We start from the raw sequence: 17,537 nt of genomic DNA on the forward strand, positions 1-17,537 counted from the left end.
TTTGACTTACAAAGGGTGAGTCTGAAATGCACAAATCCTCTCCTCCCCTGACAAATCTGGTAAATTTTATGCCCATTTCTCAGAATGATTCACACATGATGTTTTATTCATAGTAAACGCTCAGTGTTTGCTAAAAAGTAATATACATACTCAGAAAGCCAAGCTGTTACTCCAACTCAAACACCCCGCTCAGGGGCATGAACTGGACGCCTGCCAGCTCACACTTATCTGGTGATCTCTACACCTTCTTAGATTCTATCCTACATTCGTTCCTAGCCAAACGAAAATCTTTTGAAAAAATCTTTCCTCTCAAGTACCTCAAGGTGCCAGCTGTCACCAGAGCATCAAGGAGCTGGGGGGGTGGTGACAGCTTCATCCTCCGCCTCCTCCTGGCGCGCCCGGGGGGGCGAGTGGGCGGGCTCAAGGAAGGGCCTTGTGGCTGTTCCCTATTGGAGTTTGGTTGCTATGGTGTCGTCGACCTTAAAACAGCTCCTTCCGGAGGTTAAAAGAGAATTACTTCCAGGTCTGCCCGTAGTTGCCATGGCCGACGTAGTTGTCACTAATCTCAACAAAAATAAAATCTTTGTAGTGGGCTTCTAGGAAATCTTATTTAACCATTTAAGCTCCTGATTATGACGTAGTATCACACTGTTTCTCCCCTTTCAAAATATTTATTATATATTTTTCGATTATTGGCCAGTCTCCAAAATGGCGCCGATGGCATCCGTAGGTCAGAGGTGAGTCACGTGGCCCCTCCCGGTTCCGGCGTGGTAGAGGCCCCGGGTGGCGAACAAGTCTCCGGCACCATGTCTGGTTTCTCTGGCCCTGTAGCCCAGCGTGGCCCCCGCCCGTTGGCGTTGCTGTTGGCGTTCCTGCTCGGACCCAGCTCGGTCCTCGCCATCTCTTTCCATCTGCCCGTTAACTCCCGCAAGTGTCTCCGCGAGGAGATCCACAAGGACCTGCTAGTGACGGGCGCCTACGAGATCGCCGACCAGTCTGGGGGCGCTGGCGGCCTGCGCACCCACCTCAAGGTGCGCCACTGGGCGGTGCGGGGCTGGGGGGGAACCGGAGGCTTGGGCGAGGGGAGGCTTAGTCCCGGTAGTCCGGCCAGCGGAGGCCGGAGTTGACCTGGCCTTCCCCCGAGCGCGAAGGTCGCGCGGTGGGGACCGCCCCCTCACCCTGCTCGTTGGCGTTCGCGGGGCGGGGCCGGCGGCCGAGTCGGGAACCCTGGGGAGGCCGACGAGGCCTTGGCGGACGTGGTGGCTCTCGAGCTTGGGCGACCTCGACTTTGGGTCGTTTTCAGGACCCTATACCTTTGGCTCTCAGGTACCTTGAGCCGTAGTTCGCTTCTGCAAAGAAGTCTGATATCGGGGATCTGTGGGGATTGGCATCGTACCTACGGGAAAATACTGGAAACAATAAAGCTTACTGTGATTAATAAAACTTGTTATTTATTGAGCATCTGCTGTGTCACTGCCTGTGCTGCTCTGCGTACGTTACCATAAGTTAGTGTGCACATCACCTTGCGAAGCAGGTGGATTCTGTTAGCCCAGTTTTACAAAGGAGGAAACTGAGGCTCAAGTAGAATAAACCGGTGTTACAGATGGTATTGCTTCTTAGGTTGGTAGCCGAGTATGTTGGGAATGTGCTGCCATCTCCTCCCCTTGCTTTTAATCTATAAATCCTGGAATTTATTAAAGACCATTATTGATCACAAAATGCTGTTTTTCCTTTGATAATGCTGGATGCCCAGAATCTGCTTAATCTCAGCTGTGCTCCTGGGTGATGACAGCTACTTTCCACTTTGATCTCATTTTGCAGTAAGAGTGGCCTGGACTGAATTTTGAATCTTTAATGTAGTTCCATATCAGTCAGGATTTGATTGTATTTTAGGTAATTTTGCTCATTCACAATAAAAACAGTGGCGGTTTCTTTTTGACAGAATGGGGCTTTTCTTGGACAAAAAAGAAAAAAAAGTTTTTATTTTTTAACAGACCTTAAGCTATAACACCATATTGGAAGATACAGGATAATGTAATTTGTATTGTATTTGGGAGATATAAACTGTTTTCAGAACTATTGTTTTGTGACCCATCCTTTATTATTCTCTTTGGGTAGTAAAGTTCTGTCTACCCAAGAAAGTAGTGATGGAAAAATTTTAGAGGCAAAAAGGGTTTTGGAGGTGGTGTTTCTGGCTCTTCAGAGGATACAGTTCATCAAGTAATTTGAGCAGTGAAAGAGACCTTGCTGTCATCTCTGGTGTAACCTTCAATTTTTTTTTTATTTTTATGTTTTTATACCTCTTCAATGGCTTGCTATTGCTCATCGAATAATTTGAATTTTCCAATATGCTTTGTAGTGCTTTTCGTTTTCTGATTCTAAAGCTTTTTATAGTGCCACTTCCCATGAAGCTACCCTGAACAGTACCCTATACTCATTGTTTTGCTATCTTTATTGTAACTACTCATGTTTATGCCTTGTTTTCCTTATTTAACTGTTAGTATTCTGTGGCAGGGATTACTTTCATGTTCATGTTTTCCAGAGTGCTAAATTTTTGCTTTTGCTTTATTATTGCCTTGCTTTTAGTAAGCATTCTATAAAAATGACCATAGTTCAGCCTTGTGGGAATTATGTCTGGATCTAAGACTGCAGAAGGGACCTCAGCAGCAGGACTTTGTGCATCTGCACACTAGCATTTCACCACCTCTCTAATGTGTCTGTTGTGTTCTGTGGCTACTAACCAGTTAACTGGACTACTGGGGTCCAAAATCCAAATGTCAAGTAGGAAGGAATTGGACCGAAGGAAGAAAGGAAGGAAAGAAGGAAATCCAATAGCAGGGTGAAAAATGGAGAATAACAAGCACATGGGTGCTTTTGTCACATCATTTTTCAAAAGAATGCAGAAAACTAGATTTTGATATGAAACTTTTGATTTAAATGTCACCAACTAATTCAAGTTAGTTTTGGCTTTGGTTTGCTTCCAGTGCTACAGTCTAGTGAGTCTACATTTATACTTCTATTTTTTTAATTTTTATGTGGTGCTGGGGATCGAACCCAGTGCCTCACAGGTGCTAAGCGAGCATTCTACCACCTGAGCCACAACCCCAACCCCTTACATTTATACTTCTTAACCAGATTCAGCAATTGTCAGGGTCCATACATATTTTATTTGCATTGCTTTCCCTTTATTATTTTATGTTAAATTATTTTAATTTTTTTTAGTTGTTGATAGATCTTTATTTATTGATACGTGGTGCTGAGGATCGAACCCAGTGCCTCACAGATGCCTGGCAAGTGCGCTACCGCTGAGCTAAAACCCCAGCCCTTTATGTTAAATTATTTTAAAGTAAATCCCAAATATCATGTTATTTCAGTCCTGCATACTTCAGCATGAATGTCTTTAACAATATGAACATAACCACAGTATTATTATAATCACACCTCACAAAATGAACATTGAAACTAGGCACAGTGGTGTGTGTTTATAATTCCAGGTACTTGGGAGACAGGCAGAAGGAGTGCAATTTAGTTTGGAGCTAGCTTGGGCAACATAGCAAGACCCTGTCTCTTCAAAAAGAACTGTGGCTGGGGCTGGGGTTGTGGCTCAGTGGCAGAGCATTTGCCTAACATGTGTGAGGCACTGTTTGTATTCTCAGCACCACATAGCAATAAAAAATAATAATAATTAAAAAAAAGGTCCATTGACAACTAAAAAAAAAGAACTGAGGCTGAGGAGGAGGATCACTTGAGCACTTGAGTCCACAAGTTCAAGACCAGACTGGACAGGTTGCTCATCGAATAATTTGAATTTTCCAAAATGAAAGTGAGAACCCTTTCTCCAAAAAAAAAAACACCTTTTTTAAAAAAAAAAATTTTGATGATTCCTTAATATTATCTAATACCTAGTACATAGTAACATTTTCCCATTTGTTTCAAAAAATATCTATTTAAAAAATTCCTTTGTAGCTCTGTGAGGTGGCAGCATGCCTGCAACACCATCTACTTTCAAGGAAGGAGGATGGCAAGTTCGTGGCCAGCCTGGGCACCTTAGCAAGACTGTGTCTCAAAAAGGGCTGAGGATGTGGTTCAGTGATAAAGCACCCATGGATTCAATCCTTAGTACCAAAAAAGTGTCTCAGGTCACTTATCTAGAGTAGTCTACTCTTCCCCCACCTCTTTTTTGAGGGGCAGGGGGAGTTACTAGGAATTGAACTCGGGCGCTTGACCCTACTGAGCCACATTCCCAGCCCTATTTTGTGAGACAGGGTCTCACTGAGTTGCATAGTACTTTTGCTTTTGCTGAGGCTGGCTTTGAATTCTCAATCCTCCTCCCTCAGCCTCCTGAGCCGCTGGGATTACAGGTGTGTGTCACCACACCAGGCTTTTTTTTTTTTTTAACAGAGCTTACAGTTTTAGTGTTGAGAGGCAATTGTCCCTAAAGAATGTTCCACCTTTTGGATTTGTCTTGTTTTCTTCCTTGATATATCATTTAACTAATCCATTTTGGTTTTTTTCTTGGTAAGGGTACTTGTGGCTGGTGCTGTGTTTCTTGTGGCATTGCAATAGGAATATTCAGTATTTTTTGTGCCTCTTAGTGCTATAAAGACGATCCATAGATTGAGAAGTGTTTAAGTGGCCTCCTGCACCACAGATTGTCACAGTGTTAACAGACATTTATCTTAAGAGATCTGAAGTCAGAATTCCTAATATCATGTTGTCAATAGGGCTGTGTTCCTTCTGGAGAATCACTTTCCTTGCCTTGTCCAGCTTCTTGAGGCCATCTATACATTCTTTGGCTCTTGGTTCACCATGTCTCTTTCTTCAGAGCCATTAGCATAGTGTCTTTCCCTGTTCTGTCCCTCTCTTTTCCTCCTTTGAAGCCTCCCTCCCGTCCTCCTTCCCTCTTCCCCACTTCCATCATCTCATTTTCCCTGACTCTCCTGCCTTGCTGTTTCTCTTATAAGGACCCTCATGATAACCCCCCATCTCAAAACCCTTAATTTAATCATATCTGCAAAATCTGGTTTCATATAAAATAATATTTTCACAGGTTCTGGAGATTAGGATGTCAGCATCTTGGAGGGGATCATTTTTCTGCCTGTCTAGGTGGTAACAGCCTGAAGCCTCCATTGTAAAGGTTTTTTTTGGGGCGGGGGCAGTACTGGGGATTGAACTCAGGGGATCTCAACCACTGAGCCACACCCCAAGCCCTATTTTGTGTTTCATTTAGAGACAGGGTTTCACTGAGTTGCTTAGGGCCTAGCTTTTGCTGAGGCTGGCTTTTGTTATCCTCCTGCCTCAGCTTCCAGAGCTGCTGGGATTACAGGCATGTACCACTGTGAGTTTGCTATTAATCTTTCACTTAGAAATCCATTGGTGACTAGTATGAATCTATTCATTAAGGTTGTGAAATGATGATTTTCTAATTCTGATATTTCTAAGGAATTCATGAAGTAAGACCATTTGATTATCTACATGTGGTTTAAAACATTTTCCCTCGTAATTTCCAGTGTGAGTGTGAATCAATGAGGGATTTGGGTTTGTTTTCTTACCTTTTTTTTTTTTTAAGTATTTTACTGAACTCTTTTTTATTGTTTCGATTTTTAGAGTCTTTATGTTTTATTCAGTTTGCATCTGTAAAAAAAATTGTTCCTTTAGCCCCTTCATATTGGCTTCTGTATCCTTTTGATACAATCTTATTAGTTTTGATAACTTCTTCATTTTCTGGCACCACAAGATGTCCTATGGTTATCTTTTTTTTGTTTGGTTATACTGGGGATTGAACCCAGGGCCTGACGCATGCTAGGCAAAGACTCGACCACTTAGCCATATCCCTTTTAGATTTTATTCTGAGACAGGGTCTCATTAAGTTATCCACATTATCCTTGAACTTGGGATCCTCCTGCCTCAGCCTGTTGGTAGCTGGGATTACAGGCATTTACCACCGACCACTCCCAGCCCCTGGCCTTATCTTACATTTATCATCCCCAGACCTTAGAAGAGCTATTGTTCCCTCAGTGAGTCCTGGTTCTTTTTTATAGGAAATGGTATTTAGAGACCACAGACTGGATGTCATTTTAAAGATTGTAATATATTGTGCAGCCTGGGCAACTTAGACCCTATCTAAAGATAAAAATAAAAAGAGCTCAGGATGTAGCTCAATGGCAGAGTACTTACCTGGCATGCCGCAGTTTGTGATCATTTCATGTATCTGTTCACTTCTGCTTTTTCTTCTATTTTGATCTTTGGTGGCTCAGACTCTGCCTCAAGGATTTTCTCAGTGCATCATTGAGGGTTCAGACATGTAATTCCTGAGCAGAAGAGTTCCTTTTTATATGCCAGGCCATGTTCTAGGTCTGAGCCTGTGGATTGTCTACTCTTTGGTCACATGTGCAAAGTAGCTGTGGTTTTGAGTTGAGGTAGCAGAAAGGAGAACTTCCTATAGTGCTAACCCCAGCTATCTGAAATTGTCATTTGGTGGTTGGTTGCTCCAAATGAGGCAGTCTCTTAGAGGATATCTGTGAATGTAGGACTGGATTTACCTGACCAACTCATATTTTTCCTGCACCTATGTTATCATATCCATGTTGCTTCTTAGTTTACCCATCTCTTCAGATAGACTAAAAGTTCCTTAAGTGGAGACTTTGTCCCATCCCGGCTGTGTATGTATCTAATACCAGGGCCTTCCACACAGTAGAACCTCAGCAAAAGGAATGAGGCATTGTCCTTGCATCAGCTCTCATCTTTCCTCTTCCTCTTCTCTTTTCTCTACTCTTTGTCATGACTGTGGTCATATTGAACACCTTGCAGTTCTTTGAATATAGTGTTGTTTTAACCTGAATCAGCTTTTGCTTTTTTATACCTCTGTGTGCTTCCATTACATCCTGTTTGAGTGTCACTCTTTATGTAGTGTGGTCCTTACATGTTGAGCTCCTTAATGTCTTATCTGTCATTGTGTCTTCAGTTTAATATATATATTGTTGAACTACTAGTTAAATATTGGTTGGGTTTTTGTGGAGGAGGGGGTACTGGGAATTGAACCTAGGGTCTTCTGCAGGCTAGGCAAGTACTTTGCCATTGAGCTGCATCCTGAGCTCTTTTTATTTTTTTATCTTGAGATAAGGTCTCTCTAAGTTGCCCAGGCTGGTCTTTTCATGTCTGCAAAGTACCATAATGGGTCCTGCACAATAGAAAACCCATTTATCTCAGTCCTCTAACAATTATATGAGCTCTGTCATCCCTACCTTACACATAAAGGTTGTTTTCCTCTATTGAATAAAATTTGAATTGCTCATCTGACATTGGTCATTGAAGTGACCAGATACTAAATTTTATAAATTTGTATTCTGCCAATATGAAATGTTTTAATGATAAAAATTTTAAGCATTTTGGGCTGGGGATATAGCTCAGTTGGTAGAGTGCTTGCCTCGCATGCACATGGCCCATCCCTAGCACCATACACACAAAAAATGTAAACAAAAAATTTAAATGTGATTCTTCCATTCATTCACAACTATTTATTTAATATTTAGTACATGTCTGACCTGGTGGGGATTAGGAATGAATGAGGACAAGGTCCTTGAGCTCTAATGGGGAGCAAAGACAAAAAAGTTTTAAAAACGAAAGGGAAGTGGGGGGGGGGAACCTCAGGTAGTGAAAGGTACTATAATGAAAAGCCAGGTGACTGGGGTAGCAGTGATTGATGAGGTAAAGAGTATTTGAGTAGTTAGGGAGGTCCTCTGGACACAGATACAAATGATGGGAGGGCCTCTGCTGCAGAGATTGCTGCTTCAGGCCTATCAGAGATGCACTTCATATTGAGATTTCTAGTTGTGTCTACCCCATGCCTCTCTTCCTCATTCTTTTTATAAATTGAGGCTAAGTTAGGCTCAATAGTATTTGATTTTGCTGTACAAAATCAAAGCAAGAAGTATCACTTGTCAGTCATTTATCATTAATATGGAAATTACCCCATTACTTCAGGTAGATAACAAAAGCTTGTAGGAATTCAAAATCAGCTCTCTTAATTTTGAATTTAAAATTACATTTTCGTTGTATGCAGTGGCACATGCCTGTAATCCCAGCAGTTTGGGTGGCTGGGGCAGGAGGATCACAAGTTCAAAGCCAGCCTCAGCAATTTATCAAGGCCTTAAAGCAACTTAGAGAGACCTTACCTCTAAATGTAATATAAGAAGGGCTGGGGATGTGGTTCAGTGATTAAGTGCCTCTCATTTCAATCCCTGGTACCAAAATATCAAAACCAAAAAACTTTATTTTCATTAGGACTAGGTGATACCATAATAGTAGGATCCACCACTACTGTTTATTATTTAAAATCCTGATTAATAGTGGAAATTGGGGATGAGTTAATTTTAGGGCCTGACACAAGTTGTTGCCTAAGGGTGATTTATACTTTGGAAATAGATTGCAGAAAAAGAAAAAGTTGTGAAGAGTTGTAGTCATTACTATAAAGGAAAGAAGAGGTTGATGGTAATAATTTAAATCATTTATAAACACGTTTCATCTTCCAAATCTAATCAGTCTAACTTTTTTTTTTCTCTTTGTCATTTTCAAAAGTGCTGACAATTCTTTGTCTAAATAAGAATTTTTAAATATGGATATTATGCCCAGTTACTGTCTCATCTTAGTCCTTCCCAGTGAGCTTAAAGAAAGACAAACAGGGACTGGGATTGTGGCTTAGCGATAGAGTGCTTCCCTAGTGCTCCTCGTGAGGCACTGGGTTCAGTCTTCAGCATCACATAAAAAAAATAAAAATATATTTTTTTAAAAGACAAACAGATCATTTGAATAAATCAGCCTCGAGTCATATGCCTACTCACAGTCTCAGACTAAAAATTATCAAGAAGCAACCTAGCAGTTGGGAAGCCATAGTTTATGATCCCCCCCCCCCCCCAAAAAAAAAGATATATGGAAAGATACTACATATATTATAGTTTTTAGATTTGGGGGATGATTATATTTCAGTTTATTATTACTCAGTATCTACTAAGGGCTTTTCTGTATTGAAGATGAGAAAAAATGGGATGCTTGTTGCTCATTTCTCAAAAGTAGCTATCCTTGGGCCAGGTACATTGGTACCTACCTGTATGTAATCCCAGTGACTGGGGAGCTGAGGCAGGAGGATCACAAGCTCAGGGACAACCTGGGCAATTTAGCAAGATCCTGTCTCAAAAAAGAAAGAAAAAAAAGGCTGGGGATGTCACTTCATGATACATGATAAAGTGCCCCTGGTTTAATCTCACCCTCCTACATACCCCCCATCCATGTAGATATCTTTTTTTTTTTTTTAATCAATGAGGACCCTTACTCAGGCTGATCTCTCTTTCTACTGGGAAAAGTACAATCTTTTAAAATTTATATGTAATGTGGCTATTGTCCAGTTAATTAGAAATAGATGGTTCAGTACAAAAGGCTAATTGGTTCTTAACATTTTATTTTGTTAAAATCCAGGGGTGTTTTGTTTGTTTTTTGTCTTATGTGAAAAATTTCTAGTTTTAACTGGGTAGTGGTAAAGTCTATAATTTCAGCTGAGGCAAGAGGATGACAAGTTAGAGGCCAGTCTGGGCTCTTGTGAGACTCGGTCTCAAGCAAATTCTAGATTTTAATTAAAACCTGACCCTGTATTTCCTTCTCTGTAAAAGTTAAAGGATTTTTACTTCATTTAAAGCTTATTCAATAAATAATTGTCCACACATCTCCCTGTTTTGAATTGATCTAGAGAAGGACACTATTTACAGTTTGAAATTGCTATATTATATCTTCATGGTAACTTCTGAAGACTCAGAATAATTTCTAGGAAGTGAGACAGACTTATAAAGGTAACCTAGAGGGGTGCAGTGACTTATGCTGTTTCTGGTGTGAATTGCTGACTGGTGGTTGATGATAAGCTAGTGCCCCCATATTCATAATGAAGCCTGGCAACTGGGACAGTAGAGCCCTCTGTGAAATCAGCCAGCTGGCCTCAGATCAGAATTTGGACTCCCAAACAAGACTCCAGCTTGAGGGAGGTTGATGTCATCTGCTTTATCCTGTGCCCCCAACCTCATTGTTCAATATAATGTGTGGGAAGTCAAGGGACTAGTTGTTAAGAAAGAACAAGGCTTTGTTTGTGCCTAAAAGGGTCATGCTGGAGGTTTTTACCGTAAATAACTTTTGGAACAGTATGAAAAAAAACATTTGATCTGGCTTCACCCCCACAGTAGTGTTGTTAAGGCAGCAACTGGTTTTTCCTTCTCATTCCTTCCCTTCCCCCTCCTTTCTCTCCATTTCTTCCCTGCTAGCCTCCCTGCTCCTCAGTCAAGCATGACGTATTGCCTGTGTTAAGTTAATGTAGCAAATGCTGATGGAAGCAGGAAGAGAGCATCTATCCATTATCTTACCAGTGCCTGGAAATTTTCCATTTCTGGTTCTCCACACTTGTACAAAAAGCTTCCCAGCCTCTTTGATCATATTTTAGCTTAAGCAATACTTCTGTGCTGTGCTATGTCATTACTGAATTGTGTTAGAAATCTGAAAGAACTTGATGTTGCTAAACTCTGCTTGTAGCTTTTATAAATTTGACTTTGTTCTGGGTAAAATCTAGATGTGATCCTTTGATTTCAGGAAGGCAGTTGATAGACTTTGTACTTGCTGTTGATTGAAAGATCAGGATAAATTCATTTTATGCCCATTAAACATAATGGCTAGGTCATCAGAGTGGTCCGTGTTCTTCATTTTTGAGATATAGTCACGACTTATGGTACCTCTTTTGTTTTAATTAATTAATTAATCAATTTATTTATTTATTTATTTTTGCAGTGCTAGGCATAGAATCTAGGGCCTCATGAATGCTAGGCAAGTGTTCTGCTGTTGAGTTATCTGCCCCAATCCTTGTGGTAGTCTTTAGAAAGTCTTATTTCTGATATTATTTTCCCAGTCTAAAGCTAAAGCCTCGTCAATGAATTGGTATTCTTTCTGCTTTTCAATATCTTAGGTAACAGACCTGTTGAATCAAGACTTACTCATGAACTCTCACCAAATGAAGCATATACTCTACAATCCTGATCATTACATATGCCTACACAGTCCTCCCTCATGTCTCTGTTGGATCCTTATGTGGTTATTATTTATCAGATTAAAAACCATATCCAGGGAATGCTGGAGACATCTTAGAGTCTTTATAGTAATCCTTTTTGTCAGATGAAAGGATTAAATACCTGTTCTGTTAGGCATTTTGTATCCCTTCAGTTTCTAAATCTTGATGCTGCTTCCTTGAGAATTTACCTATTTCTGTTTTTCTGTTTCCATGCAGTAACCCTTCAGGCTGTAATTATCCCTGGGTTTGATCAATACAGCATACTTTTATCTAGTTTACTATCTATTAGTAATGTTAGGTTGAAAGTATGCTTAAGGATCTAAATGTTTTATAGAGTTCTGAATTATCACTAATGATTATAATAGCAATAATGCTAACAGTTACTTTAATAATAGTAACATTTTACTGAGTGCTTGTTAGGTGACTGACACTATTCTAGGCACTTCACTGTATTGCATTTAATAATCCTCACAGTAACCTTATGGAGTATGTATAGCAATTGTTCTTATTTTGCAAATGAGGCACAGAGATTAAGGAACAGGCTCAAGACTTTACATCTAGTAAATGGCAAACTGTGATTGGAGCACAGACTCTAGAACCATCCATCTTATTTACTATTCTTATACTGTCTGTCAAAGAGAGAAGGCTATGTGTTTTAGTTTCAGTGCATTTTTATTCCATATCAGTGTTTCTAATTTGTCAGGAAGTACAAGGTTGATGGTTATTTTTAAAATAGTTGTATACTTAGTGTTATTCCACAGAATTATCATAACCTGAAAAAGACAGAATGCAGGTTGGAGCCATTTGAAGGAAATTATCTTCATGTTTCTTCCAGCTTAAAACTGACCGGGCTGGGGATGTGGCTCAAGCGGTAGCGCGCTCGCCTGGCATGTGTACGGCCCGGGTTTGATACTCAGCACCACATACCAACAAAGATGTTGTGTCTGCCGATAACTAAAAAAATAAATAAATATTAAAATTCTCTCTCTCTCTCTTTAAAAAAAAAAAAAAACTGATTGACCTCTGCTGCTCCCAGCAAAATCTTTGTTGTTTTGGGGATCTTTTAAAGTGAATTAGGGGAACATATTCTTGGAGTGATGGGGTAAGGTGCTGACTCAGCAAATGAAAGCTATGTGTGCCTTGTGCCAATAGGAAGACACAGACTTGCCACCTCTCCTTTGGTTCATGTGTTATTTTATTTATTTAGGTACCGGAGATTGAACCCAGGGGCACTCTACCACTGAGCTATATCCCCAGTTCTTTTTACTTTTTTCATGTCCTGCCTCAGCCTCCTAAATCACTGGAATTACAGGCATGTACCATTGCATGGGGCTTGTGTGTCATTTTATGAGAGTAGGCAAAGACTAGTCAATGAATTATTTGTATATACTTCATGAAAAGTATGTAAAAATGCTTGTTTGCTTGCTTAGCTCTAAGTAGACTAAATTTGAGACTCTAGAGGTATGTGCATATGTATTTGTGTTTGACTTAATCTGTCTGGATATTTTGTTTGCTCATTTTTGTTTTTGGTACCAGGGATTGAACCAGAGGTGCTTGATAAACTGAGGCACAGCCGCAGACCTTTTTATTTTTTATATAAGATGGGTCTTGCTAAGTTGTTTAGTGCCTCGCTAAATTACTGAGGCTGGCCTGGAACTTGCTATCATCCTGCCTTAGCTTTCCATATTGCTGGGATCATAGGCCTGTGCCACCACACCCAGCTCCCTGGATATATTTTTGAAGTTTTATTTTAAAATGATTTGATATGTACAGAAAAATAGTGAAAATAATATGGTTCCTATTTACCCTGTACCCTATATCCTGTCACTAATTCTCACATTAGCATTGTGTCTGTCAAGGTAAATGAACCAATATTGTTTCATTACAAACTAAATTCCTTAATTCAGATTTCCATAGACTGGGTTTTGTTTTTTTTTTTTTTAAGTGTTTTTTGGTTCCAGGATCCCATCTTGGATACATTATTATTATTATTATTATTATTTTGAGAGAGAGAGAGAATTTTTTTTTAATATTTATTTTTTAGTTCTCGGCGGACACAACATCTTTGTTGGTATGTGGTGCTGAGGATCGAACCTGGGCCGCACGCATGCCAGGCGAGTGCACTACCGCTTGAGCCACATCCCCAGCCCAAATACATTATATTTAATCATGTTTCTTTGGGTTCCTCTTAGTTGTGACAGTTTCTTGGGCTTTCCTTGTTTTTGATGACCTTATGTTTGGGGGGTACTAGTGTGGTATTTTGTAGGGTGCTCTCTAATGGGATTTGATGATTTTCTCAAGATAATGGAACCGGGTACAGTAGCACTGCATGCCTGTAATCCTTGCAGCTTGGGAGGCTGAGGCAGGAGAATCGTGAGTTCAAAGCCAGCCTCAGCAAAAGCCAGGTGCTAAGCAACTCAGTGAGACCCTGTCTCTAAATAAAATACAAAATATGTCTGGGATGTGGCTCAGTGATCAAGTGCCCCTGAGTTCAATCACTGGTAACCTGCCCCCTAAAAAAGAAAAAAGAATGGAGTTATGGGTTTTGGGAGAAGACCACAGAGGTCAAATGTCATTTTCATCACATCATATTAACATTATTTATCACTGTTTATATTGACCTTGACATCTGGCTAAGTGAGTGTTTGTCAGGTTTATCTATCCACTGTAAAGTTATTTTTCTTTATATTGTGTTCTTCGGAAGGAAGTTATTTTGTGCACTCCACACTTAAAAAATGTGGAGTTATGCTTTACTTTGAATGTCCAGTATTTACATAAGTTGAGAGATTTGTCTTTCTTCCCCCACTTATTTACAATCATTTATACCAGTATGAATTCATGGATTATAATCTTATTACTATTTTATTTTGTTGTTTAAGTTGCTTCAGCTTTGCCATTGGGAGCTCTTTTGATTAGTTCCTGTGTGTCCTTGATGTTTCTACATTCTTAACGTTTTTTCCTTTTTGAGCATTTCCTTTCTGGCACTACAAGATGCTCCAGCCCATCTTGTACCTTCCCATCCACCTCAGCCCATCTTGTACCTTCCCATCCACCTCAGCCCTAGCAATCCTAGTGTTTGCTTTTTCAAGGAGTCCTGATTGGAGAGTAAGTGGTATTAAAAGCCAAGATACAGTTGGATAGTAATGTTAAGACATCTTTTCCTAGTATCCCATCAACACTTGTAGCAACAAGTGGTCAAAAGTAGCCCCATCTTTCTTGCAGCTTTAGATTGAGGCTGAATTCCATGAACTAGAGGACGAGGCTGGAATTGGGGAGGAAAGTGGTAGTGGTGAGGGGTAGGAAACAGAACCAGGGCACAGGAGTATTGGTATTAGGTCCTCTGAGTCCTAGCTCTGCGTTGCCATACATTGATACAGAGGTTCACTAAAAGTACCTATTTGAATTGTATTTGAAAGTCCGTGTTTGAAAATGACAAGGACCTTCCTGATAAATTATTGTTCATGTTAGTTCCAGGAAAATTTCTCTGAGATAAATTTGTGAGCTTTCATCAGAAAACAAACCATGTGTAACCCAGTTTATTTCTTAAATGTTGGCTTCCAGAAAACTTATTAGAGCCATATTTATTGTGCGGATATCATTTGTTGACTTCAGGCTCTTGAAAACTTATTTGTTTCTTCCTTTGTGAACTCTACTTATTCCTAACTGCTTTATTGGCCTAAGCTACTTAGATTTTTGAATGTTTGATAAAGGAATAAGACTAGGAGCAGGACTTGCTTAGGAACCTAATTCCAGCCACTGCCTGGAATGGTCCAAGAAAATCTAATTCTAGATGAGTTTATTTTCCCAGTGGCCTCTTCTCACTTATTTGACAGTTTCAGTGTGAGTATTCACATAATCTTGATGTCATCCACTCTACATATATAATTAACACTTTTCTTCCTACTTTTTAGGTTGTGAACTTTGGTTTGCTTATCTTTAGAATGTGTTACCTAAAAACAAACTTGATATCATATGAGTGAGTTTTATAGCTTAATATTACCTTCGTTCAATAAAAGAACTTCATAATAAATATTAAGGGTACTTTTATTGTTAAAAGAATCCTTTAAAGTTTTACTATTATAAGTGAAAGCAGTGATTGTTTAGCATAGTTTTGTAGTAGAAATTAAGAAGAAAAAACAAAACCTCTCAATTCTTGAAAGAAAAAAAACCAGATGATCTTTCAAGGTGATCTGTAATCAGAACTTTTTTGGGGGGAGGGTACTAGGGGTTGAAGCCAGGGTTGCCTTACCATTGAGACATTGAGTTACATTTCCATCTCCAGGCTTTTTTTTTTTTTTTTTTTTTTTTTTTTTTTTTTTTTTTTTGAGACAGGGTCTGAGTTATTGAAGGTTTTGCTAAATTGCTGAGGCTGACTTTAAATTTAACATAATCCTGTCTCAGCCTCCCTAGTCACTGGGATTATACGTATGTGCCACTGTGCTTGGCAATAATCAGAATATTTAATTAAAGGAAATTAAAAACCATCATTTAAACCTTTTAGACTTTGCCAGCTCAGATTAGTCATTGTGTGGGGCCCAGTTTCCTGTTCCCTCATTTAGCTACCTGCTGGTGTGTGCAATGATGTTGGGGTTAGAGGATATGATTTTTTTTTAATCTAATGACTTTGTTTGTACTTTGTTCTTAAATAACTGCAAAATTATATGAAGAATATAGATGGGAAACCTACAGATTTTTAGAAAAATATTAGAATCTGTTAGAATGTCAAGTAGTCATATGAGTTAGCCCAACCTTAAAGTTCAGTTATCAAGTTACCTGCCTGGATTTCTAAATTATTCAAATTAATACTGTCTCATAGAGTCAGCTAAAGATTATAGTGAGTATAGAAATGTGAAGGCCCTGAGGGAACTGTGAGCATTGTCATACAGTATTTCTGGGAGGTCATTTTCATGCTGATAGAAGGCTGCAGTGGGTTGATCCTCTGCCTTCAGCCTCTAGTGATGCATGTAAGTCTTTGCCCTAGTATGAATCTCGAATAACTTCTCAGATATCATTGGACAAAGGAAATGGTTCTTCCTTGACTGAAGTTCCTCAGTACAATATAGAAGAGGACAAGTTAAACAACTTTTACTCCGTCTGAGTACCAGTAGGAGGTGTGGAATGTTCTGGAGTCTTTCAGAAAAACATGGAAGACCTTTTTTTTTTTTTTTTGGGGTACCTGGGATTGAACCCAGGTGCACTCAACCACTGAGCCAAATCTCCAGCCCTTTTTTTTTTTTTTTTTTTTTTAAAGAGAGAGAGAGAGACACAGAGAATTTTAATATATATATTTTTTTTAGTTATCGGCGGACACAACATCTTTGTTTGTATGTGGTGCTGAGGATCAAACCCGGGCCGCACGCATGCCAGGCAAGCGTGCTACCACTTGAGCCACATCCCCAGCCCTCCAGCCCCCCCTTTTTTTTTTTTTTTTTAAAGAAAGAGTGAGAGAGAGAGAGAGAGAGGGAGAGAGAGAGAGAGAATTTTTTAATATTTATTTTTTAGTACTCGGCGGACACAGCATCTTTGTTTGTACGTGGTGCTGAGGATCGAACCCGGGCCACACGCATGCCAGGCAAGCGTGCTACCACTTGAGCCACATACCCAGCCCCCCCTTTTTAATATATATTTTTAGAGACAGGGTCTCACTGAGTTGCTGAGGCTGACCTTGAACTCATGATCCTCCTGCCCAGCCTTCCTAGCTGCTGAGATTACAAGCATGCGCCACCATGACTGGCAAGATGCCTTTATTCATTTCACAAAGCACTCTGTGTAGGAATTTTTTTCTTTTAAGGTGCTGGGGATTGAACCTAGGGCCTTGGGCATGCTAAGCACATACTTTACCACTGAGCTATGTTCCCAGCCCAAAGGTGCCTTAATAAGAGTTTTACGATCTGCCCTTAAGCATCTTTACGATCTAGAGAGATTCTTCTCCTTAAACTTAAAAAATAACTTTTTTGAAGGACACTTCCAGTACCTTAGGAGAAAATAAAGAGATATAATGTGTTCTTCCAGGAAATAAGGTGGTTGAGCAAATGTGTGCCAAATCTTGTAAACCCTGATAAATTGAGTTGTTTGTCCTAGAACAATGACCTGATCTCTTTTCTTACCTGAGTGTGGAGATGATAAAAATCTATGATGACTGTTCAGTGCTCTAACCTTGATGCCTATTCTCTGCTGTCCTCTACTGGTTTCACTTAGTGTTTAAATATTTCTAGCAACCTGTAATTCATGCCTTCTTTTTCTTAAGAATTAAGCTGATGCAATGAGCAAATCTGGAAACTTCATTTACCCAAATTCTCCTCCGAAAAGTTCTGTGTTGTCTGCAGCTTCATTCATAGGAGCCAAATTCAATTTAAGGTTTTCACATCAGTTTGGAATGTAAAAATCTGTTATTCCTGCAGTCTCCTTTTTTGAATTTCCTCTTGCTCTGAAGTGCTATGAT

General features: G+C 39.7%; 1 protein-coding gene across 1 annotated transcript in view; it reads left to right on the forward strand.

Annotated features, from left to right (window-relative positions):
* Window positions 1-753: 753 nt before the first annotated feature.
* Window positions 754-17,537, forward strand: part of Tmed10 (transmembrane p24 trafficking protein 10) — a 36,103-nt gene continuing 19,319 nt past the window's right edge. The window contains exon 1 of the mRNA XM_076849840.2: window positions 754-1,031. Within this exon, the coding sequence (XP_076705955.1) occupies window positions 807-1,031 (225 nt within the window). The 5' untranslated portion in view covers window positions 754-806. The remainder of the gene's footprint in view (window positions 1,032-17,537) is intronic.

Source organism: Callospermophilus lateralis, chromosome 3 (genome assembly GCF_048772815.1).
Source record: "Callospermophilus lateralis isolate mCalLat2 chromosome 3, mCalLat2.hap1, whole genome shotgun sequence".
NCBI classification, from domain to species: domain Eukaryota; kingdom Metazoa; phylum Chordata; class Mammalia; order Rodentia; family Sciuridae; genus Callospermophilus; species Callospermophilus lateralis.